The following is a 26463-nucleotide window of genomic DNA, read 5'->3' as shown; positions in this document are numbered from 1 at the left end:
ATGCCTGTTTTACTGACTTAGTGCATTGAGAGATGATAATACAATTAGATCAGAAGTGGCCAACTCCAGTCCTCAAAGGCCACCAACAGGTCACATTTTAAGGATATCCCTGCTTCAGCACAGGTTGCTCAATCAGAATGGCTGAGCCACCTGTGCTAAAGCAGGCATATCCTTAAAACCGGACCAGTAGGTGGCCCTTGAGGACTGAAGTTGGCCACTCCTGAATTAGATAATTATCGAAGGTCAACTGTTACAGGCAACTGAGGATACTCAAAATAAATGTTGCCATTACATAGCCATGTTCCATCTTAAAATTTTATAAAACCCAAAGAGACGCAGTTCATTTTTATAAGCAAGGGATTGCTACATTTAACAAATAAATTGCCTAGGCGGACTATTATAAATCAGATGGTGCTTTGGGACAGAAAGGTAAAAAACAAACCGTAAGTTTCACTACAACTCTATAGGGGTATTATGTACTTGGCAAACAATACTCATTATCATAGCATCCATTTTGGGCCTCGGATATGACATAAGAGCATGATATTCTAGTACTAAATATGGTACATTAAATGAACCACACATACAAGCCCACACCATCTCTAACAATCTCTCCTAAAAACGCTGAAGTCTCCTTCACGGGGCAAGTAGTGGGAACCATTTGCACTGGTGTAGTGGGCTTTTTTCAAAGTGCTTTTGAATTACATATCACATATAGGATTAGTCATCTCCAGAGTGGAATCCTCTTCTTATGTGAGACGTTCTGGCTCCTTGCTTTGGTGTCATCCCAAACATCTTCAGGAACAAAAACAAGTAAATTCAAAAGAGACTCGACATCAAGGTATACAGATACAGATATTTAAAAAAGAAAAATATTTAAAACAATTAAAAAACACAAAGTCTTCTCCCTTTAAGAACAACCGTCCAAGTATGGGAGTAAGCAGCGAAATTCCCTTCACAGTACACAATATACCACTGTTAATACAGGGAGGTCCTTTCACAATGGAGCCCGGCTGTACCCAACCAACACCAAATATTATGAACCATTAATATTAAACCCTTCACCACCACCTTTGAAACACTGTAGGGGTTGGGTTATCCTTACAATTTCTGTTAAAAAGGGGATGAGGGTATATTACCACATATTACAGTCTAATGAGAGTGAATAATGAAATCCTGCTCTCGGAGTTAAATTCCAGGCATTAACTCAAGAAATGCCCAAATGTTATCGACCACATATCAATGTAATTCAATATACAATCTGAACTTTTAATTCTTTGTCTTATTATCCTTGTTTCCAATTTATAATTCCATATTAACTTGATTTTTTTTTTTTAAATCTTTACTTTTTCTGCATTGATTTATCTTAATTTTTTTCTATTTTATTGTGTATTTCTCTCCATCTCCCTTTTCCCAATGTCTCTTTAGTGTTCAAGTTTTTTGCTCCTCCACTAACCTCTCCTTTTCTCACAGATTCCCAGGCACACAACTTCAACAGGCATGCATATATTGCTTGGCACCAACATGAGTTTGTAGGGCAGTATAAACAGGGGCAGGTTCTACTCCTGGGATTCAATTTAAATTTAAAAAAAAGAAGAAAGAAATGTATACATTTCTTAAATGTTTCTTCAATGTTAAAATAAATAAATTTTAATGTTACCGTTTTTATATCCTATTAAGACTTACATAGGAACTATTTTATATGTGCTCCATTTAAAGGAACTATTTTATTATACAATGGAGGAAGGACTAACATTTCTCAACCAATAGAGAAAATTTTTCATTCATCATTGAAAAAAGCTTCTAAATCCCTCCAATCACAAAATATAACAACAAATTAACCTATATCAGAAATAATACCATCAAGACATGGCATTATGTGGTAGTGAATGGCACAAGTGCGTTAAAGGCCATTGGCAAACTCCTCCACAACAGGCATTGCTGGCCAGGTGATGCCACATGTCCCGATGGCATTATTACTTGAATAACCAACCTCTACAGTGCCTCATTGCTGATAGTGGTTGATTTGCCATCACTGAAACGTCTTGTAACTCATGGCTGTCAGATCTGGTGCAAATGCCACTGCTGTGTGTGTTTCAGGACAAAAGGGTTCATTATATATATATAAAAAAATTAAAAGCAAGGTTCTTTCCTTGATAACACTTGGACCAGGGCAACGCTGGAGAAGGGCAGGTAAGGAGTGTGGGGAGGCTGTGTGTGCGCACGAGTGTGTAAAGGAGAGGAGGTATATACACAGGTTAAAAGATGGCATTGCTTTAGCTTTTCACAGCTTCCTTCTCTTTGCTTTCTGTGTCCTCAGGGTAGGCGTGCCAAGTCAGTCTCTCCTCATAAAATGCTATGACGATTTGGGGGCACTTCAGGTTGGCTTCTTTAGCTAGTACCAGGTCAGCTTCGTCAGAGTCTTTCCTACAAAGCAAGAGGCAGGGATAAGACAAGAAAGAAAAAGTGTATTGTGGAGGCAAAGTGTGAAGTAAGAAATCCTAGTTCAAAGCCAACACTTTTCAAAAGGTTCAATCCCCTCTGAATATCAAAACAAACTCATTGAAATGTTGTAGTTAATGGGTGCAATAAATGCTTTAAAAAAAAAAATTGAGACGTATAACCACTTTATAAACATTTCCACTATAGCTTTTAATTTTGTAAACAATGTTCATTGAGCTTTGGGAGCTTCACCTCATCCTTCCCGGGTGGTTCTTGGAAATGGGAATCCAATCAAGATATCATCAGTATGGAGAAAATAGAAAACACCAACCTTACTTCCTCAAAATACTGCTGTTTCCTGTGGTATTAGATAATACTCACTGCTTTTTTAATTTAAATTTAAAATGCAACTCAACGCCAATTTAGAGTTTTAATATACTGAGCATCCTTTGATTTCTATGGCAGGTTTTAGGCAACATCCCAAGCAGTGCAAGATCTTTGCAACACTTTCATGTTTCTGATCATTTATTGCGTTTATTCCCAGCAATTCGACCTATAAACTAACAATAATGTAATATATTAAACCTTAGTAATATAAGAATACATTGTAGCTGCTGAGTTACACTGACTGAAGCAGGATTTTGCTGATCAATCACAGGAGAACTAATCGATTGGCAGCTTAGGTAATTCGTTTTCAAATCAAGGCTATCAAATGTTGCATATATTAAAACCAATTATAATTTTTTTTTTAAGGCTAATTGGATTGCCTCTTTACATGTGCCTTTTAGGACAAAAATGAACTAGTGGCAGTTATATGTTTACGTTAAACCTAGGTGATTGATACTTTTCTAAACAAAATCAGCCACCTGTAACTATGCATTAATTTTTGTTTAAATGTTGGCATGTAAACATGGTGAATTAAGACATTGGATGGGTTTGATGTCCTCTGGCTACTCTTGTCTGATATCAAGGTGTTCAAAAAGTTCTCAAAAGCAAAGCCTCCCCTCGCTCCTCCTAACTTATCTTTATTGGTCCTCTAACAGGAATAGGTTGAGCTAGAAGTTAACACTACCACATTTAGAGGCCCTGTTGAAAGGGAAATTCTTAATTTCCCAAAGAAAACCAGAAGACAATTACTTTAAGTATTACATTTGTTTAACCCTCTAGTACCCTAGTGCCCGTATAACTTATTGGACGTCATGAGGGATGACACACAGGTGGCGCATTTGACATCCATTGAACGTCAACCGTTGGATAATTTTCTAAGGGAAATCTCAATTTATTTTTTTATTTTTTAAGTCCAACAGGTCTCTTTTAGTGTATTGCTTGACTCACTACACTATTTTAATCTAGTGTATGTAGAAAAACGATATTGGGCCACTTAAGTATTATATATATCTACAGTAAAACATTTCTAGTCTGCAAAAATAGGTTCACCAATTACACATTTCCCCTGCAGTAAAACGCTGTAAACAATTGTGAGAACCCTAGAGCTAGCCCTATACAGTATGTGCACCCGGCTTGCATATTTTATCTTGAAATAATGTATTAACCTATTAAGTGTGATAAGTAATGTTCCCCCGCACTAAGAAAAATAAGCCAATTCCTTAATAAAAGCCGCGTTACTAAATGGCTCAAAAAAAGTTTCAACATCAATACGTTTCTGGATCAATAAGCAAGTATAGATATAGGATAAAATATCTGTTGTCTAAATTTAGCATAGGTTGAACTTGATGGACCAACGTCTTTTTTCAACCTCATCTACTATGTAACTATGTAACATGGAATAAGATTGGTTTACTCCTTATAAGTCATAATCTGTCATAATTAAAAGTTTTTTTTTTTTTATATCGGTGCTAGAATTCAAAAGAGAGAATGTCCTCTTACTTTGTGGGAAATCTTTCACTGGATCGGCATTTACATTGCAAACGTCTACAAGCTACCTCAAATAGAAAAAACCCGCAAATACATAGAAAGTGGATTAACAGGACAAGATTCAAACTGATAACTACATCTTCCCTCTGCCATGCAAAAGGTTTTCACACAAGTTGACAATGCGGCACATTCAATTCATGCTTACCACTTCATGAGGAACATTAGCTCTCCACAGGAATCTGTAGCGCCAATGATCTTTTCTGGCTCCAGCCCCCTCTCAAAGCCCCGGGCAATGTCATTGCTCTGCAAGGAGCAAACGCCTTAGTCATATCAAAATATGTTAATTTATAATCCATTACCACTTATTTCATAATACAGTTAACTGGGAATATTAGGACAGGATTTTGTGACCGGGATCTTTCTCACAGAGGTGTTTATAAACCAATTAGGTTAACGCCCATTTTGGGAATACTTTGTACAGTATAGTGCTGCATGCTTTTCTGGGGCGCACACAAACAAATGATACCATTTGCCAATGAATGGGCTAGAAAAGCAGTTCTGAGCCAACTGTAGAGCAATATTTCCCTCCTTCAATGCTAGAATGGCCTATGAGACACTGGTAGGTTTTAATCTAGGTGTGACGCAGTCTTAAAAATTATGGAAAAGAACAAAACATTTAAGCTTTAAAAGGAAAGTGGAGACAAAATAGTTTACATCATAACCATTAAAATGGAGTCCGGGTATTCCTTTCTAATTTAATATACACGCCTCACTAATACATCTACTAAAACAAAATGCACCGAGCACTGCTGATTAAATATACAACAAAAACCATTTGTACATAAAGTCTTTGTTGAATGGATTATATATTATGATGAATACCACAAGATGCATCTAGTTTCGTATTGGTAGCCACACAGTACTAGGTGCACAAACACCCACCTCTGCCAACGACACATGCCCTTTCCTCTCCTTGTTAGCATTTATATTGTGTTAGTTGGAAGATGAAGCACTATTCTGCTCTATCACATGTTAATGATGCTGAGGTTTGCTTAGAGAGCCTGGACATCATTGTACGTTTCCTTGCCAGCTATATTAATAGCTCTATTCCAGGTTTCATACCAGTGGTTTTGAACCCTTTTTTTGTTAGGGAACCCGAGAATTCGATTGTTAAATTATGAAGGACACACACATGAACTCTTGGAAGTATGCCATTGGGGCCAGGTGCCTAAGGCAATGTTTATAGTTCCGGCGACACGACATCAGGCTGCGGTCGCTGGAAAAATCAAATTGAGATGTCATCCAGCGATCGCAACCAAGCCGTTACGTCGCGCTTACTATAAGCGCACGCGAGGCGACAATGCATTTGTTTTTACGCAACGTCACCACTATAAGCGCAGGCTTATTTACTTTACTCAAGCCAACTATGAACTTCTGCCTCAGTTAATCAAATGTTCATTAATATATAGGTTGCAGCTTCCTCCTGCGGCACTATTATTGCAATGAATTCTTCCCTGGTAGGTACATAGGCAAAGAATTTGTTTCATACCTCTGCTTTTTCCTAATCTCCAATGACTTGCCTGCCCATGTCACACTGAAAGGATCCTATATTTTCTTTCCTAATTTTTTTGTTAAGGTACAGTACTTAAAGAACTTCCTAGAGTTGATCTTACTTTCTATTGCAATCCTTTTCATTTTTTTGCTAATTTGATTGCCCTTTTGCAACCTTTGTTATATTCCTTATAATTCTATAATGCCTCGTACCTTCTGAGTTTAAGAATCTAAACGCCTGCCTCTTTTCCATTTCCTCCCCTACTTGTTTATTTAGCCACATTGGGTAATAAAGATAAAAGAAACAAGCCTAAACCAAAGGTATACACTGATAAGTGTGCTTTCTAACAATGGTTTAAAGGGTGCCCATTTATCTTCCACATTTTTCCCTGCAAAATCATCATCTCAATGATGCAGATGCCTTGTAGATTATTCCTCAGTTTATTAAAATCTGCCTTTCTAAAATAAAGTCTTGTTGAATCCATGCAATATGGTTTTTGATAAATTTATTTCCAATGAGACCATGTTATGATCACCGTTTCTCAAGGTTCTGACTTGAATGTTTGTTATTACCTCTACATTGTTTGATATTACCAAATCCAGTAATGCCCCTCTCCTGGTTGGTTCCGCAATAATTTGGGTCATGTAATTGTCTTTAAGCACTCCCAAAAAACTGTTTTCTTTCGTTGTAATGCTAATCTCATTGCTCAAGTCTATGTCTGGATAATTAAAAATCACCCATTATTTAATTTATTTATAAAATGTTTTAGAAGGAAGTAATACATTGAGAGTTACTGCCCGTTTTCAAGTATGTCCTGGGCATAGTTATGATGAGAAATAATACATGGTTACATAAGTGAACAGGGTATACATTATATAGAAGACATTGCATGCACAATTAAGGATAATATAAATTACATGTGTATGTAACAGTTACATACCAGATTAAAATGTGAGACAGCATTAGCTTCCAAAGAACTTAGACTGGTGGCGACAGAGTCTCCAGTAGATTGTTTCGGTTTCCCAAATGTTAAATGGGAGTCAAACCATATGCCCATATTTAAAACTAGTAACAGGAGTTAGAGTGGTATTAGCGTTGGTTCTGATCAGGGGCGCAGTCATTGGAAGCTTTAAAAATGTAGCCTTGGTCCCAAATACCATTGTTACAGTCTTGTCAGTGTTTAAAAACAGTTTGTTTTGGGAAATCGAATTTTCAAGTCTCAAAAAGGTCACATTGAAGTGTGTTCAAGGTCGGAGAGGCTAGGGCTGTGTGCATATAAGATTGTGTCATCTGCATACATGCGTATTGAAGCTCCCTTACAAGCTGTAGGATGATCATTGATGAACACGGAGTAGAGTAAAGGCCCCAGAACAGAGCCTTGCGAGACACAGCAGGTGATATCCAAGGGGTTGGAGTGTTTGGGGCAAAAGTCAGATTGGAATTGGCTAGGGAAATTTGTCTTGGTATAGTAATCGCTTAATTGGCAGTGAACACATTTTTCCATGACTTTGGATAGAATTGGGAGAAGAGAGATTGGCCTGTAGTTTGAGACAGTGTTTTTGTCCCCACTTTTGAAGATTGGGACAACTCAAGCAGTTTTCCAGGTCTTAGGGATATGGCCTGCAGGCAGGAAAGAGTTGACTAGGGAAGAAATTGCTTTGGCAATGGCTGTGGCACCAAGTCTTAGTTACTTAGATTGCAGTAGGTCATTATGCAAACGTGACCTAATTTTGATGCCTTCTCTATTTGAAGAAGTATTTTGGCTTCCTCTATCTCAGATATTTGGTGGTTTATAGCAAACATTTTCTTTGTACTAATATCTATCCACAAGGTCTCTACATTTGCATACTTCTTTTCATAAACATCTTCCCTTATAATAGGTTTAAGATACGATCTAACATATAAACATACTACACCTATTCTATTTACTCGATCATGCTGAAAAAGGGAATAACCCTCTAAATGAACCGCCCCCAGTCCGGAGTTTCATCCCATCATCTTTCAGTAATGCCTATGATGTCATACTGCTCCCTTGTAGCTATTAATTCAAGTTCCCCCATTTTATCTCGTCAGGATTCTTGCATTAGCAAGCATTTATTTAAGGGTTTTTCCAGTCTGTGCAATTATCTTATCTGCACCTGCCTTTCAACTTCAATTGAATTTAGTGTTCAGACATTTTCTAGTAGTATCTGTATTTAATGTGGGTGCCTCCCAGCTTGCCAAACTCCCAATTGCCCCCATTCTACCCCCATGACCCCTTGCTATTTCCCCATCCCTATCTATTCTATTAAATTAAGTTAATCTGTTTCTTGTTCTCCCCCCCCCCACCCCCACGCCCCTCCATCCTAGTTTAAAAAATCACCTCCAATTTATTTAACATTCTACCCTTAGCAGACGATCCCTCTTCATTGAGGTGTAATCCGTCCCTGTCATAAAGACAACACTTCTTAGAAAAGGAGTCCCAGTGCTCTAAAAACCACCTTCTTACACCACTTTTTTTTAGCCATGCATTAACCTCCCTAATCACCAACTGTCTCCCTGGGCATGGCACTGGTAATATTTCAGAAATACTACCTTGGAGGTCCTTGCCTTAAGCTTGCGGCCTTGATCCCTGAAATCAATTTTTAGGACCCTCCATCTCTCTCTAACTTTGTCATTAGTGCCAATGTGTACCAAGACCGCCGGGTCAGTCCCAGCCCCTCCCAGCAATCTGTGAATTTGAAACAATTAAGCGCAATAGAGTGAAAACAATATAAAACAAATGAACCAAAATCAGGTGCAGTGTTTGGCAAGTGAATAAAGTACTCACATCAGGCCTGGGACATAGTAAGTTTAAGCTCGCTGAGGCGGGCTGAGCACAAAGCCCCTGCATCTGTCATCAGCGCGGCTATAGTTTCCCCCTCCGCATGCGCACTGATGCGTGCGGAGGCTCAGAAACTTTGCCGAGACAGGCAGGTTTCAAATTTGCCGCTCGGGGAAGCGGAGGAGCGGTCACGTCTCCGCTAGGGACTAGGCAGGGACTAGGCCCGCCTCCCGCTCCACCTCCTGACACGCCTCCGCTCCGCCTCAACCCCATCCCCAGAGCGCGCTCACTGCCTCGCCTGCAAGGACAGAAAAAAGCTCAATTTTCAGCAGGCGAGGCAGAGCAGGAGCGCGGCTGAACCCTCTATGTCTCAAGCCTAAGTATTGAAGATAAATGTCTCTGTAAACAATTCCTCTCTTAAAAGCATGTACAGGGAGGACATGGCATAATACAGTTTTATTTTAACATGAAAACAAAGCTGAGAGAGAAAATATACACTCACATTCTCCCAGCAATCTGTCTAGCCGATCGGCAATGTCGAACTCGAGCCAACATGTTTGGTTCATGCGGTCATGGCAACAGATTGCCCTAATAATGGAGTCCCCTACTGCCACAATCTTTCTTGGTCTCGGAGTATCCCGAGTCCCCTCTGTGCTGTAGGAACTATTCCCCTGGTTGCTTGAGGAATCAATCTCCCCCAGCCTTACCATTCCTGCCCTGCCACCCCCAATATCTTCACTCAATCTAGCAAATCTATTGGGATGGGTCAGCTCAGAAATGGCCTGCCTCTTCCCCTAACTGTTACTCCGCTACCTACCTGTTCCTCACTCACAGCTGCACCCTCTGCAACATTAGTCCCAGACAGGGACTGCTCAGTGAGCACTAAACTCCGTTCAAGATTGTCAATGTCCCTCAATATTGCAAGTTGCTGCTTCAGAGCAGCAATCTGAGACTCAAAATAGACCACTTGCTCACACTTTCCACAGCGGTATGCTCTCTGGAACAGCCGCTTCAAGTGCATATACACGTGGCAAGAAGTACATAGAGTGGCATTCTCAATCCTGCTCATTGTTGCAACTATGGAGTTATAAGTGCCAACAATGTACTTCCTATACTATATCTGGATTCACACCTTCATTGTTTCCACTCTTGGTTCTAACTTCATACTTGATACAAAGAGCACTTGAAATCACAGTAATCCAGTCACACAGATCGGGACACACAAGCTTAGGATTCATTGCAAGCCTGTTCTGCAAATGCTGCAAAATGTTTTTATATAAACAAATGTTACTATTCACACGCAAATAAAATGGTGATAGTGTCTAAGTAACAGAAACCATTTTAGTCTGATATAAATTAAAATGGGATGTTCTCTCACAAGCCCCCCCTCCCCCAACCCTTAAAGTTTGTGTCATATAGCACTTATCTTGTGATATTCCAAGATTGAGAAGCGACTGTTAATGGCATCTCACCTCTCGCCTCTTCTTTGCTTTGATCTCCTCACTCCCAGCTTTCCTTTTGGTGCTTTCAGTCTTCGGTTTTGGTTCGCTCTCCTTGGGTTTCTTGTACTTCTTCATGAATTCAGAGATGAGCTCAGGACAGTCGAGGTTTCTATCTGGCTCCCATGTGTTGTGCTCTCTGGGATGGGGAGGAGAATAAGCATCAAACCCACAAGCTCTCTATTATTCATTGCCACTCGATTACTTTTTAAAATACTGCGTAATAGATGGCTTTATACAAGAGTACCGTAGGCTGAGTCCATGGTGACTGTAGCCGTGCGGAGGCGCGCTGAGGGAAAGTGGGTGCTTTCCCTGGCCTTAGTTCGCGTGCCGTCCGGGGGCGTGGCAGGGGTGGGCCAGTGACGTCACGTAGCTGGTTCGCCCTCATTGGGCGAACCGCTCACGTGACCGGCCCTGCACTCCCGTCAGCACTTAAACTAAAAATTTGATAAGGCCTACGCATCCGCACGCTTGCGGAAGCGTGCGCGAGCCCCTGCTAAAGCCGCACTCATTGCGGCTGCAGGGGCTCACTGCCGAGCGTAAGCGCGCCTCAGCACGGGTCAGCGCCGACCATGCCCGAGGCCTTATGTGCAGCATCCCAGCTCCATGTGGGTTGGACATAAAATTACCTACTTACCACAAAATGCTTTATAAGTGTGACATGTTCAGTTAATAATTTACCCTCCTGTATGGTTGAGCCCTTAAACTGCTGCCAATAAAGCACAGGTTACTTACTCAGAGAACCCTTTCCACTTAAGGAGATATTCCACTTGCCCCTTTACCATTCTCCGATCAAGCACTTTTTCTACCACATATTCTTCTTCTTCTGAGGAAGAGGAGGCATCTGATGTTCGCTTGCTCTTTTTCCCCATCTTGTTGCTCCTACCCTGCCTGGCTCCTGCAAAGACAAGTGAGGGATAGAACAGCCTGTGGTGTGATCTGCTGCTACATTGCTACAGGAGGTATGACTTGTGATAGAAAAAAAATAAATGGTGATTTCACCAGCCATTTGCATGCCCAATGTGGTTGTAATGATAAACAACCATAAAGTAGGCACCAAAAACAACAATCATCTTACATAAAATGGCTACAAAAGCTGTGGTCAAGCATAAAAAGGTGCTCTGATTTTTTTCTAAATGCTCAAATTGCCAAAGGTGTAAAAGTACAGAAAACAGATGAGTTAATAAATAAAAAATAACGTACGCAAAAAGTGCACTCCTACCGAGGGAAGTATTGGAGTGGTAAGGCTGCGTTCATAGTGCGCGCGCGACTTGAACAAAATGCAGCAGCTCTATGGGAGCGGCAGGAGGGCGTGCGATTTAGAGCAACCGTGCGGCAGAATTGAGCCAACAAACTGTCTTTTCACATGACGGCCGCGTCACGTAAGTGGCTCAGCCAATGAGGGCAAACCAGCCCTGTGACGCGTCCACCACGCCTCCTCGGCACGAGCGTTCTGATGTCCACAGATCGCTCTGGCGAACGGCGAGACGCCATGCGCTCCGTCACGCACCTGCACTATGTACCTAGCCTAAGAAAGAAAAATAGCTCATCTATTTAAACAAGTTATAAGAAAAAAACCGAGAACTGCAAAAACAAATGATTTTAATCAGTACATTACCGCTTTTGATGGGGACCAATAAGAAAATTAACAACGTAACCAAGATAATACTGCAGCAACGCTAAAGTTTCAATGAACAGTTTCATTACAATGCCAATTGCTCAGTTATTTTGAATTTGCCCCCTTCCCCCCCAAAAATAAGTTTTAGATTGGGTCCTCAAGAGCTTAAGTGCAATATTTTCCGCTCCACGGACCCCTTGGTTCCTGAGATACTTACCGGTATTAATTAATGGTTTGTAAAGGGGATTTAAATGGCCGCTCAATAGGCAGTGACAAACTATGGTCTGAAATTTGGTGGCCATTTTGTCTCCCATGGTAATGTTACCGTAAGTATCTTGGTAACAGGGTGGGGGCTGGGAAGAGCCCAATGGTAAAGTGTTCCCAGGGCTGAAAATAGCATGGTTCTGCTGTGAGGGACGCACCATTTCACATTCTATATAAATAAAATGGGGGTAAAAAAAAATATATATATACATATATATACATACATATACATACAGGCATACCCCGCATTAACGTACGCAATGGGACCGGAGCATGTATGTAAAGCGAAAATGTACTTAAAGTGAAGCACTATCTTTTTTCCATTTATCGATGGATGTACTGTACTGCAATCATCTATAACTGATGTAAATAATGCATTTGTAACAGGCTCTATAGTCTCCCCTCTTGCGCACAGCTTCGGTACAGGTAGGGAGCCGGTATTGCTGTTGATGACGTGCTGACAGGCGCATGTGTGAGCTGCCGTTTGCCTATTGGGCGATATGTACTTACTCGCGAGTGTAGTTAAAGTGAGTGTCCTTAAAGCGGGGTATGCCTGTACATACATATACATACATATATATTATTGAGGATTGTTGCTTTATTGCATTGATCCTTTATTTTTCTGTCCGTGTCACACTACGGTGCTCAATAGTGACACACGCTTGTAATTTAACAGTACATATTTACATATGTGCGCCAGACATCCAACCCCCCCCGCCTCTAACTCCACCCCCAAGCAACATTTTTCTTTTCAGGGTGTACACACTTTATGACCATCGCACACGCTTTAGCATATCCCTCATGTTCGCAGAGCATGCCAAACAGACAATGGGGATCTGTCTGTTTCCCTGCTTCAGCAGTAAGACTACTTGGGCCATAGGTCGCTTCTGTTAGCATTCATTTGTTTTGTTTTTTATTTAATATCCATTACAGAAACCAGAACTTGGCTGCCGCCCAACGATATCGAAAAAAAAAAGCCAAATTAACCACCAGCTTGCTGAAAAGTCTGTGCTACACGTTAATTTTGAGGAGGGATGACGAGCGGTCATTTTCATCACATTATCTGCAATAGGGGGTGCCTCGGAGGTGATCTACCACCCACAGACCTCCAGGTTTCGGACAAATACTTGCCGAGTACGCACAAAATGGTCCACAGGGTGAGCCTTCAGCAGCCAACAGAAAGCTGCAGTGTTATCGGGAGATGACGCTTTATGGTGTCACTCCCGTAGCCATATTCAGTATGGACCCCAATATTCTAGGAACTGGGGGAGAACTGAGGGTCTGATGACCGCGGATCATCTCCGGTGTAACCATGTATGCAAAAAAATAGGTATTGCTGCTTAAAGACCAACTAAACATATAAGATATAGAAAATTACATGGATAGATAACATTCATAATAGTTAATGCCTTAAAGCTACAGTTCAGTTGTTTTTTATTTTATTTATTTTTTTACTTCAATAGTTTCATGTGGGCACTCTCTAATTACCTAAAGAACTGTATAGCTGCCGGTCAATTCGTTCTCCGTCTATTGATCGGCAAACTTTGGTGACATCTTTAAATATGGGGAATGTAAATCGTTGCTATAGGAACAAGCATGCTTGTTAAAATAGAATACAAGAAAATTGGTCTTTCAAAGTTGTTATTTTTTAAACAGCAAATGCTAAAAGTATTTTTTCTTACTACAGAACTGATTTATTAAAAAAACCACATGCAGGATATTGCCTGAACTGCAGCTTTAAAGGGACTTTAAGACCTAAGCAGAAGGCACACAAGTACCTTTCGTTTCCTGACATACAGTACAGATATACATATACATAGTTGGTAATCTGTATAACACCTCTAAACTGAAGGTTCATTAGCACTTAGTGGGAGACACTGTATAGGGATATTTTATTACTCTACCAATTCTCCCCTCCAGGCACAGATTAAAGAGCTGACCAGCTGAGGTTATTGGCTGAAAACCTACTGGTCCTTTGTTTCCCAAACCAAAAACAGAGGCAGATGTCCAAATAGTGGGCAGAAAGGGGAAGCTGGCTGCAACACCACCACTAGTCTCACACTGCTGAATTTCTGCCGGGGACCTCAAAACTCAAGGATCTTAACCCGTCTAAATTGCGACAAGGATTTTTTAAATAAAGTTTGTTTTACTATATACTAGATGGAATGCAAATAGCTGAAAGAGTAACACGTCTAAAAAGAGCTGATTATACAAGATCTCACCAATTGCCATAAACCTTTGGCATTTACACATTTAGAAAGGTGTCCAGGACAGAGAGTGACCAAGATGAATTGGTCTCATTTGTGGTAAGTTCGCATGAGAAACAAAATATGTAATTACATCATGGTTTGATCAAGCTGAGCTCTATTTTCAACGGCCAGGAGAAGAGTTAATATTGCTGTGATGCAACTACAAGGACCAGCAGTCCTTCCTTGCTATACAATAAAAACGCATTACACATACAAAACAAACGTTTCAGATGAGCAAAACCAGGTGAAGGGGAGAAAAAAAAAATGTTTAGGAGAAGAGGCTTTTTCAGGACCACCAGGATTTGTTACCCTAACCAGGGCTGAGAAAAGAACCAGAGCAAGCATCTAAAAACAGCAAGGATTTAATCCATATCAGAAGATATTCTCATTTGGTATACCCCACCTCACTGAAAGAGTTAATCTTTTTCTTCTCCTGTTGCCTATCTTGGTACCTCCTCCCTCCCTCCCTCCCCCCCTATCCCTGCCAAACAGCACTGAAAGGAAAGCAGGGAGAGGAGAGCTGCAGACGAGATTAGGCTGCCCTCCCCCACCTCTTGGGGGATGGGAAGGGAAAGGAAATCAGATACAGCCTTTGCTGAGGACAGAGCTCTGGAGGAAGGCTTGCAGTGTATGCACATATGTAAGCTTGGATGGGTCTTGCTTCCACTGCCACTCCAAGACAATATTTTAGGGTTGTCTATAATAAATAACATTTAATTGGAAATAGGATTTGGGTTGATAAACACTATTGGAGGGGTGGGGGGTAGAATAGCCAAAACGTGATAGGCATTTGACGAATTAGACTAAACAAATGTAAAAAATATATATATTTATAGTGACCACTTCATAATATATTAACCCATTTAATGGGAGATAGGTTCAAATAAGATGCAAATATAATGTAGTAATAGTTTGCCGATGACAGATTAATAATCAGGGTGCTAACTAGAACCAACATCAACACATTTGTATAAGACCAAAAACGAGTAAAGCGAAATCCTTCCCCATTATACGTAGAAACCTCGTTACCACTGAAAAAAATAAACCTGGTACACCTACACACCATTGCATTGAAGTGCCTTATTTTAATGTTTTATTGTGTACAAGGACAGAATGAACAATTCTAAACATGATTCAGACAGGTCCCCAAACCTGCGTTACCCCATAAAAACAGCAATCCGACCGCAGCGAGGGATTCTGGGTAATAACATGTACACTCAGTGCATCACTTGTGTATAAGGAAGACCTAGGGTTCATATGTACTGCATGACATGTCTTTTTGCCAGACTGCTTAAAATACGCAGGAAATGTTTTTTTTAATTCTTACTTTTATTAATGCAATATTAACCCATTAAGCGCTTCCTGACATAGTATTAACCAAACGTTCATGCTTTAGTGCAGCATAATGTAACAGTTACGTCAGAGGGGGAAACAAACAGCATCTTCATAAATACTCAAAGGTTAGATTGAGGAAACCTTCTTTTGGAAGTGAGGGGACATTAACCTTTAGTAACCAGATCAGGGAGACACTAAAATCCCAGCATTTCCACACATCATTTTGTTTCTCCTGTTCCTTATACAGGAGGGCCCCAAGTATACGGTGGGTTCCGTTCCAGGGGCCCGTCGTATAGTGAAAATCGCCGGAAAGCGGATCCGCCCGTTCTGCGCATGCGCAAATTATGATCTAACATGGCGGCCCCTTCTCGGTGCCGCCGTATCGACGGATCGCCGAAAAGTGGGGCCCTGCTGTACATCTAGTTCTGGCAACTGAGATGGGCGGGTGCCAACATTGAGGAAGTTTCTCAGGAATCCACGCATGCGCCGTCCAACAAACGTAAATTGAATTTTGATCTGCGTTAACGGCAATTCAAGTCAATGGCCATTAACGCCGATCGAGGCCCAATTTCCCTAATCAAAGCTTCTAGAACCCCTCCAAAAGCAGAGTGAAGTCTAGTTTTACTAACTATAGGCACGAAGAAGATATATTTTACAAAAATGTTTCTGACACGCTGAATTCAGGAAGACATTGTTTACAGTTGGAAGTGTTTGTCACTGTTTCCAGTGCTTCTATACTGCTGAAGCTCTTCTCTATAAAATCAATATTCTTAGGCTGCGCTTATAGTACCGGCGACAGCAACGCCGCTTCCAAACAAATGTATTGGAGCCGTCACGTGCGGTTATAGTAGAAGTGACGCGACGGATTGGTCCCGATCGCTGGAAGTCACTTCAATTTGATTTTTCCAGCGACCGTAGCGTGACGTCAGTGTCGCCGGCACTATAAGCGCAGCCTTATATGTCCTGGTAGCTTGAAAGGTGAATTCTATTACATATAGCCCAAGTGTGACATCAAGTGAACAATTAATACAAGTTGATAATCACTTAACTTTATTTATTTTGTTTAAGAGCGTTTGTTTTACCCTTTGGACTGACGTTCTTGTAATAAGTGGGATAAAAAGAAGATTTGTTTCAGAAGATTCTATAGATTATAATTTATCTAGGTTTATATTAAGAATATTATTACTACTGAATATTTCTCTTGGCGATAAAATCCAAAATGTTTAGCACTCGGGGGTACAAACACCCTCTGCACTAAAAAGGATTAAAGGCACAAGAAAAAGCAGTTTCGTTTTAAAATAAATTCTCTATGTACTAAAAAGTGAAATGTTATACTCAAGCCACCCATCAGCAAACTAATTACTAACATCAAGGTTATATTTACCATTGGTAAATACAATTATTTGAACTACATTTAATTTAAAGCAGCAATAATAACCCCCCCTTATTTTTTTATATGTAAACCATGTGACAATATATAATTCTACATTCTACCTAAGCTGGCAATCGTTTGCTGCTCCTGTTATAAATCTGTCAAAATCCTGATTGTGCGCCTAACGAAATAGCCGCCTTTTAACTTTGTGTTGCAGTCTGTGAAATGCTGCAACTGATATGTAACATTATATTACAAAGTAACACATTATTGTTACAGCTTTCAGAGTAATAGACTGTCCTCTGTTTGGAACATAACAGATCTGTTTGTGATACTTTGTTGCCAAAGGGCAGAGCACAAAATGTGTGTGTCAGATCCTGTTTCAAAAGAGGAAGTGAATACGACTTTCTAAATGGTTGCTGTAGCAACAAATGGATCAGTACATACAATTTGTTTAATTGAAAATGGCAATAGGAGCTAGATAATATTGGCTGCATTGTTTTTTTTTAATACAGTACGGATATTAAAAAAAAAAAAAAAAAGGAATGTTAACGTTTTGCAGCTTTAAAAATTGTGCAACAAGTGCTGGTTAAGAACTGTAGATTCCTCTAGTACCGAGTGTTTGTTGTGCTGGGTTATAACAGCTCTGCGCTAATGTGCTTGTAGAGAACTCAATTTTAAGATTCAAGAGTCGGTATTAATACACAGAGAAGCTCCTATTGTATACCACTGCAAGTTAGGGCGACCACACTAACAGAAACACAAACCTAGGGAGGACCAGGCAAGGATCTAAAACAATACTGTCTCATCAGAAGAACTTTTGATTTGTAGAGATCTAAAAAGTAGTATTCCTGACAAGCAGTTTAATTGGCAGTAACAGGCAGACAAAACCCATTGAGACCATAACAATTTGTTCTCAGGGGTGAGCTATTCCACCGAGTACAGACCAAGCATATTCAAATTACCCATCAACATAGGTGCTAATTGCCAATGAAGTGGCCTCTTGTTTCAGACTATTGAATTAACGAGGCAAACAGGAAAGCCTAGCAGTTGACAATTGACATGAAAATAGACAATATATCTCTCTCTCTAAAAATCTACTTGCTGGCTTTTCCCAGTGTTTTATGTTCTATCTAGATGAACTAGGAAAAGCGTTGGTTCCAATTTAACATGGTCCATTACTAATTATATAGTCAGACTCTAATGAATCAAAGTTTTTACGTGTCTAATTTACAGGATAGCCTGCAAAGGACACATATTTGGTATTATCTTCCTATTTGGCTTCAGATATCCAAAAGGAAAATCAGGAACAAAATCAACAATTGTACAGAATGTACACGCCAAGCATAACTGACCAGTCACTAAAGAATGAAACCAGCACAGTGATGGCTTGGGCAACTATTAGGTCATTGTAGCTGTGTTAATCTAACTGTAATTGTGCCAAAAAGGAGTACTTCAATAGCAGGTTTTACTTTGAACTAAGATTATATTTTTAAAACCAGATTTCCAGAATACAGTCCTCATGTCAAGCAGTACTGGTCTACAAATTATTTACCAAGTAAGAAAGCAGAGCGGCAATGCTGGTAAAAAAAAATCAGGAGGGCGCACCAGCAGAGACAGACAAGCATATATACTAGGCAACAGATTAGGTGTGTTTGAAAACTACACACCTTTTCCTGATATTTCAACTTTGGTGTAATGCAATGGTAAGGAAAAAAGGTTAGCATTAGCATGCACTCTTCTACAGGAAAAGGGGGTGTTTTAACTGAGGCAACATGCCTGTTCAATATAGTCAATCCTTCAGAAAGCCGAGTCTGACCCCAATGCATTGTAGCTCATTAAACATGCAAGAAAAATATCACTAATCATTATAGGCTGTTTAATCTCTTCCACAAAGAAAAGAGCAAGCCTAATAGCAAATCAGCACTACACCTGAGACAAGGGGATACATTTTCTATCATCGATGTTTCCCCCCCAAATGCAGCACATAAGTGTTTTCAAAACACACGCACTTGTTGATTGTCGTCACTCCCCCCCCCCCTATTCTCATTTCTGCTTATTCACATTGCAATCTTATTTCCCTTTTATCCCCCAAGTTTATCTTCGTTCTACAAAAAGGTCACCTGACAGAGCATGCAATCTCTCCCACTTGGGGACAACTGATGTACAACACATTGCTTTTTGCCTCTCAGACACCTATTTATCCTGTTCTACATGCCTTATGACCCAGTACAGCTCTAGGCTAGGCAAGACCTATTAACCAGATCACTAGTGGAAAAGGCGGCCTTGCACTGCTCTCAGGGCTGTGCAGATGTTTTCGTATTTTAGGGATTTAAGGTATGTGGTACGTTTTATGCTCTAAACACTTCATGTTTAAACTCTGACACACATTTCAGACAGACACTAAAGCCATTAAACACAAACGAACAGAGCAAGCTGAGTAACGGGAGGCGTTCTAGTATGAAATTACAAATACGTATTAGAGGAGGAAGTGTAAACTGTGAGACGCTGGCACATTGCCCAGTAGTGTGAGGAAGAAAATTAGGCCCTTCAGTGCCAGGGGGAGCTGCAACAAACGCAGAGGCTAATTTTTGTCCTGACAGCACCAGTGCAACATGTTACAAGCCCTAATGGGCCTAAAGAGCTGAAGGTGAATATGCCAATACTCCAATTCACTACAAGATTTTTAACCCCTATGCTTCCTGAGACATGTAATGCATGGGGATGTCTCGAAAGAAACAAAAATGACAGGCATATGAATAGAATAGGAATGTGGGGCGTGAGAAACTAAAAATATTTTGCAAGCCATCAAATGTATAGACAGCCAAAAGACGACCTACCACATAGCTATGAAAACTTTATAGGATGTAGTGGATGGTGCACATGGGGATAAGGGAAACATCTAATGGGTGGTCCCTAGAGTGGGATCCACAGAAAGTCCCCACCAAATTTGCACTCTTAGCCACATAGATATATACTTGGATCGTATAATACGTCCTAAGACCCAACATCTCTATGAACCGAAACTAGTATAAGTTAGAAATATTATAGATATGCAGTCATTGAAACAGTTAAGTGAATTACAATAAACAAAAAGCACAAGTTAAGGACACAGTGCTAGATAAAAGGTTATTTTATTCCAAACGGAAGACATACTTCCAGGTATATAAAGATGTGCTAAAACAATCTAATATCTAAATACCTTATCGTCGCGGGTATAATTCTAACATCACATTCTAATGTAATCAGGCCAAATAAGATCGTATAGAATACCCAACAAGATCTATTGTCTCATAGGGCTGATTGTAATGGGATAGGTCATTATGGTTAATACCATATGCATAAATAGCAATGGATGATGTAATTGCTGAGCATTGTCCCACACGAATATAGTTGGTAAAAATGAAGGTAGGCACTGCTGCATATAGATAAGTAAATAAAACTGACAGAATACAGGTATATGTACCTGAATATGCGTGCAAGGTATGTCAGTTGTGTATCATCAATTGATATAGCGCTATAGATAACCCTGATCCGTCCCCTGTAAAATTGTGACCAGCAAGATCATAGGACACAAATATGTATTAACATATGCACTAATCTATAAGAGAATAGAGTGCCGCTGTATATAATAAGCCATCAGCTAAATATCTTAAAAATAAACATTCCAATCGCCACACATTACACCATCAACACAGAACTTGTGGGTTTAACTTGCACACTGCAGCGTGTTGTAATCCTGCTAACACATGGTGTGTGTCCTTAACTTATAGGTATTCACTTACCTGTTTCAGGGACTGCATATCTATAATAATTCTAACCAATACTATACTAGTGGTGGTTAAGATATTGGGTCTTAGGACGTATACTACGATCCAAGTATATATCTGCTTGGCTAAGACTACGCTTATAGTGCCGGCGACACGACGGCGACGTCAGGCTGCAGTCGCTGGAAAAATCAAATTGAGATGACTTCCAGCGATCACGACGAGCCTTCGCGCTGCTGTCGCCAGCACAATAAGCGCAGCCTAAGTGCGCAAATTAGGTGGGGGCTTTCTGCGGACCCCACTCTTGGGACCACCCATTAAAGCCATCAGCTGTGCCTGTAAATTATATGTTCACACCATCAATGCTACAAATTCATTTTATTGATGTTGCAGAAATGCAATATCAACACTATTATAGAACAAAAAAAATTGACATGGGTTAGAGATTGGTTATCCTTCTAGTAACGTGTGAATGAAATAGACATGGAATGCAAACCGAGGAATAGAAGCAGCTGTGTAGACTGCAGCAAGGGAGAAGGCTGGAGGGAAGCAGAACAAGGAAAGCCATGTGCTAAGCCCCTTTTCTGGGGTTTTTTTTCCTCGTCAACCTCAGAGGATAAAGGAAGCATTGTCCATTGACCTTGGCTGCTTTACACTAACCAACCAAATGTCTTAACAGAAGCATACATTGGGCAAATGTAAGAAATGTGTTGCATTCAAAGGACTTCATTTGGTATTGAAATTCAGGTGTCTGGGCAAGAGGGGGCGGGGTGACCTCCTCATCAAATGAACATACTTTGTAAGCTCTCCAGGGCAGGGACTCCTTTTCCTATTGTTTTATGTCTGAAGCGCTTATTTCCATTGTGTTATAATATTATGTCACGTTTATTACATAGTAGATAAGGTTGAAAAAAGATGTACGTCCATTAAGTTCAACCTATGCTAAATTTAGAAAACAGATACTTGATCCTATTTCTATACTTGCTTATTGTAAAGCGCTATGTACCTGAATGGCACTAAATAAATAAAGATATACATACTTCATTGGATCATAATAGAGAGCATCTCTATATTATTCCAGGGAAAGCATTACAAAATTGCCTTAACACACCTGGCCAGAACTGTGATGCAGATTGTGTCGTGCCCTTTAACCCACATTAATAAACAGAAGGGGCCTTTCCTACAGTTGTGCTTTCTCGATTGGTGTTCAGAGCAGACGATGAGTATTAGAAATGGTTTGTGATCATTAGGAGTTATTAGTGAAAGTCAACAGCGGCCTCCTCTAATTAAGCACTAGAAATGCCATTGTGCCCCAACAATACAGCGGTGCAGAAAGACATTTGTTCCATCTCCCAAATGTAAAAGTCCAAAGCATAGTTCATCTCCGGGTACAAATTGTTAAAACGATCTGCGATGAAACAACTGTTAATTATAAGTTAGGGAAAACGGAATTAGCCGAAACTGCACTGGCGATTTGTGATTGCAGTCAGAATAATTGTTCTGTTTCAAAAACTATTTCTCTTATGATAAATTGAATTCTGGCCTTTTAACTTTGAGAGGCACAAGATTGCATGCATGCTAAGGTGAAGTCCAGACATGTGCACAGGACATATTCAGCCGTTTAACCCAAGGGAAATCTAAGAAACGTACTGAATTTTTCTATAGAGCTGTATATAGTGAAGTTAATAGATACAATTAGCCAGTTCTCTAAATGGTTAGTGTGCTACTTTTAGAATGAGGAATTCAGTTTTTCCTTGGAAATAATATGCCTAGTAGAACACTCAGTACAAACTTGGTACTATGGTACTAACATGTAAAAGAATTTGCTTTCAGTCTCATTGTAAGAAGAAGAAAAAAAAATAGTGTTCACTAAAACTTAGATACAAAATACAGTAGGTCAGTTAATTCAACAGTGATAAACTGTCTAAAATAGCAGATATCAATATATTAAAATAAACTATGAACATTATTAATAATTCAAGGCTCAAACTCATACCTAAAGAGAAGATAAACACAAGACGATACAAAAGGCTCTTAATTCTTATCATTACTATTTGATTTTAAACAGATGATTCAAAATAACTACACTAAAAAACAGAATTGTAAATTATACATGCCATTCCTGTATACACACACACTGGAAAAAAGGGCTATTTCACAAAACATTCAGTAACATCTGGTTCTTGGGGTCTAATACCTGTAGGAGCCTCGGTGATGTCCATGATCTGCTTCCGAAATGGGAGGAGCCGGAAAACTTATGTTGTAAAAGAGAGAGAGTTTTGAGCAAAACAAATGCAAGTTGTACGAGGGCGACAATTTTTAAAACATTTGCTGACTGAAATACACTGCACATTAATTTGTGACAGAACAGTAAGCCAGCAGGTGAAAGACCATGACAACATTTTAAGAAGTGCAGCAAGACCAAGTTCCAAAAACATTTTAAGAAGGGCTTTTGGGTCAAATATAGGTTGAGTTTTTGGGGCTTATTTTGCTCTACAGTGTGAAATTACACGGTTGTGACAACTCCCAGGGAAGTATCACGTTAAAACTGTTTCTAGATGACACAAACATCACCAGGCATTTAAATGTGTGTGCTAGTAATTTGATTAGAATTTGGCCCAAGGGAAATGTGGGTACCTGAACAAAATCTGAAATGCCTCTAAAGTTTTCTTTTCTACAATGGGGAAAAGGAAAGATCACTACAACATTAAGCTAGAGAGAAGAACATTAGCACCTGAATGGCCTGTTGTGCTGATTGTGTTTACACCTCACTTTTACCAATATGGAACATTTAATGAACAATGAAACTCTTACTGGGGCAGCGAAAGCAATCACCCCACAACTCAAGGTGTTTGTTAACCGCATGTGGTTTGCTATGTTAATGAGAATATTTCATTCACGAATTAAAAGGTGATACAATCAGGGGGTGTCGAGGTTTCATCTACAGCTGAAATGGAAATTATGCATTAATATGTATGTATATATCTATCTATATCTATCACTCTATCTGTAAGAGGGTTATTTTAGATAAGGACTAATTTTTGATACATAATACAGCACACATTTTAAACTGTTAGGGCCACATAACAATATTTTGGATTGACTGTACTTTAAGAAACAGCACACAGTATGAAGTTGTACAGTGTAGCAGAAGCAAGCCAAAATGTTGCCTTACTAAATTTTCATACAATGTTAAACGAATGTGATTCAAAGTATTTATACATGTGCAACGGAAGTTTGAAGTACTGTAGTGGTATTTGATGCTCATATTTTGATGATAACCCATCTTCAATGTATATTACTAAAGGGTTAGGTCATTATCGCAAGATCAAACCAACATACTATGATAAAGGGATTTTAATATAACATACAAATACATTTACAAAAGCAGCAACATGAATATAGAACATATTTGTCCAATATAACATCAAAGCTCTATAACCTTCCCCCCGCCCCCCTCATTGAGCCAGCAATGATTTTCTCACAGATTATTAGGACTGTTGAAAAATTATGGACTCTGGAGCACACTGTTTAGTTAAAAATTACGATCTGCTGCTTGTGTTTACAGAGTAGGGGAGGGTACTTTTCATCCTTGTTCATAGAGTTTTGCTCGTAATCTGCCGCACTCAATAGTATGATCACTGGAATCTCAAGGACATTTTCTCTTTTTAATTGGACAGAAAAAGAAAGCACAATGTTTAGGGGGAAGTCCCTTTGTCCGGTTCTTTATTTTTGTCTGCCAATAAATAAAAAACAAAAAACTGTCCTTGAGATTCCAGTGATCAGACTATTGGGTGAAACAGATTACCGACCAAAGATTATTAGGACTCAGAATGTCTTGGTTATGGTAAAGCAGCCATATTAGGGCTAGGCAGAACATGTCCATTATTTGTCTGGCTTGACAATTAGCCTCTACCTAAAATTATAGTGTGCCTCTGGGTCAACAGTGTATAATTGTGTCTTCATGTAACAATTTGGTACAAATATAAGGTGTGTTAATTCTTAAAATGATTAGTATGTTGCTGTGTTATTTCCTGACAGGAAGTATACTGCATAGTAAGAACATACAGTATTGCCCCAATTGGGAGCATTTCAATTATACAAGATCTTGAAGATATGGAAATACATATCAAACATATGCCAACATTATTGGTCTTATTAAACAGTCAGAAGTTGCTGGTCATTGCCCTGTGGTTTTATTTATCATATAATGGGGTCGTGTAACCTTTTGGGCACTTCGAGTCCCAACAGATCACAAGCTCATGATACCCTGAGCTCCTCAGTAGTGCCCCGTTAGGTCACCTTTAATACAACCACCTCTTGAAATATTGGTCAGGCTGCACCCCCTAAAAAAACAAAAGCGTTTTTAATAACGAATAAGCAATTCCTTCACAACAAGCACACATGTTAAAAGCACACATCAAATGTAACAGTGTGTCATGTATTGCATAACCACCATGTATGAAACACATGCAGTATTAATTCAAATGACTGCAAACATAACTTTATTGGTGGTTATCCAGTAAAGGTACCAATTCTTTCAAATTTATGTTAACATGTAGAAAACATAACACATAATCCCCAGTGCAAGTGGCAGTGGCAGGGGCTGAGGTGCAAAGAAAGCGCTGCTGCGGCCGGCGGCTCTCACACACTACTGTACATATACAGTCACATAGGCGGCTCAGGTGAAAGGAAAATACTCTGCAGTTACTATGTGTAAGGTGCTGCGTTTCAATGAATGTGTGTGTGTGTGTGTGTGTGTGTGTGTGTGTGTGTGTATATATATATATATATATATACACACATATATATATATACACACACACACACACACACACACACACAGGGCAAAGCGTTATAAAGAGCTTCTTTTAGGGAGATTAACATGTACACTATTTCATGGACGTGCAGTGGAATGAGTGAAATGTCTCCAGATAAAGCACGGAAAACTGTTTCTGTCGCTAAATAGCAGGGAATGTCCCTGATAGGAACTGTATGTTTCCTGGCTCCGTACCTACACACGCCGCCCGCTCTCAGCCGCGCTCCCTGCTCCCGCAGCCTCTAGCCTAGTCTATAGCACCGGTAGTAACGCCATGTCCCGCCCACCCCTACATTGTGATTGGCTTCTCTCTCTCTCCTGAGCTTGTTATTGGTCGCCCATAGCTGTCACTCATTTCTCCACCACCACAGTCTGTCTCCTCACAATGAGCCCCGAGCGCCCCAAGCTCCGGAATCAGCGAGTTCTTCCCCTCTCGGCTACAAGGGGGAAGGGGGGAGGTAGCGTCGGGGGAGGTGCGCGCACTCACCTTCTCGCGCAGGATACGTGAGCACCGGCGCTGTACGGATATTGCTCGCTCTCCGGTATACCGTGCTCTTACCGAGGAGCGCTGTGCGCAGCGACCAAACCCCGCCAAAAACAACCCGCACAACGCATGCGCAGTCCCGCCTCTCCACATCGACGTACGCCCCTCACTGTGGGGTACGGCGGGCACATTGCGCCACGTTGTATTTTCACTTATTTGGCGTTAAAATGTAGCAGGTGAAAATTCACGCGTCGGGCTCGTAAAAAAAAGTGAAAAAAAATACCGATACAGTAAAACAATGTTGGTGAACGGTTGACAACGGCTAATGGGCGGTGCTTTTTTAAAAACCATGATTGACAAGCCCATAGACCAATAGGAAGCCGC

At 40.1% G+C, this 26463-nt stretch overlaps 1 protein-coding gene across 3 annotated transcripts; it reads right to left on the bottom strand.

Annotated features, from left to right (window-relative positions):
- Positions 1–297: 297 nt before the first annotated feature.
- Positions 298–26386, bottom strand: CBX5 (chromobox 5). Of its 3 annotated transcripts, none has more exons than XM_075591759.1 (6): positions 26083–26382; positions 22974–23030; positions 10907–11069; positions 10145–10310; positions 4523–4620; positions 298–2427 (listed from the first exon to the last, which is right to left on the bottom strand). In XM_075591759.1, exons 2-6 carry the CDS (start codon positions 22996–22998, stop codon positions 2277–2279), a joined length of 603 nt encoding a protein of 200 aa, XP_075447874.1. In that variant the 5' UTR covers positions 22999–23030; positions 26083–26382; the 3' UTR covers positions 298–2276. The 3 variants fall into 3 exon arrangements, with proteins under 3 accessions (XP_075447874.1, XP_075447875.1, XP_075447877.1); XM_075591760.1 differs by lacking the exon at positions 26083–26382 and adding an exon at positions 25791–25875; XM_075591762.1 differs by lacking the exon at positions 22974–23030 and having other exon boundaries at positions 26083–26386.
- Positions 26387–26463: the final 77 nt, after the last annotated feature.

This window comes from Ascaphus truei, chromosome 3, assembly GCF_040206685.1.
Source record: "Ascaphus truei isolate aAscTru1 chromosome 3, aAscTru1.hap1, whole genome shotgun sequence".
NCBI classification, from domain to species: domain Eukaryota; kingdom Metazoa; phylum Chordata; class Amphibia; order Anura; family Ascaphidae; genus Ascaphus; species Ascaphus truei.
This window is presented reverse-complemented; position numbering and strand designations above follow the sequence as displayed.

Bases quoted from the DNA above. Each gene is read 5' to 3' on its own strand.
- CBX5 (XM_075591759.1), bottom strand. From the start codon at position 22,998: ATGGACATCACCGAGGCTCCTACAG. The intron at 11,070-22,973 runs GTATTAGACCCC...TTGTCTTTGCAG, and splicing joins CATCACCGAGGCTCCTACAG to GAGCCAGGCAGGGTAGGAGC. The intron at 10,311-10,906 runs GTAAGTAACCTG...TCCCCATCCCAG, and splicing joins AAGTGGAAAGGGTTCTCTGA to AGAGCACAACACATGGGAGC.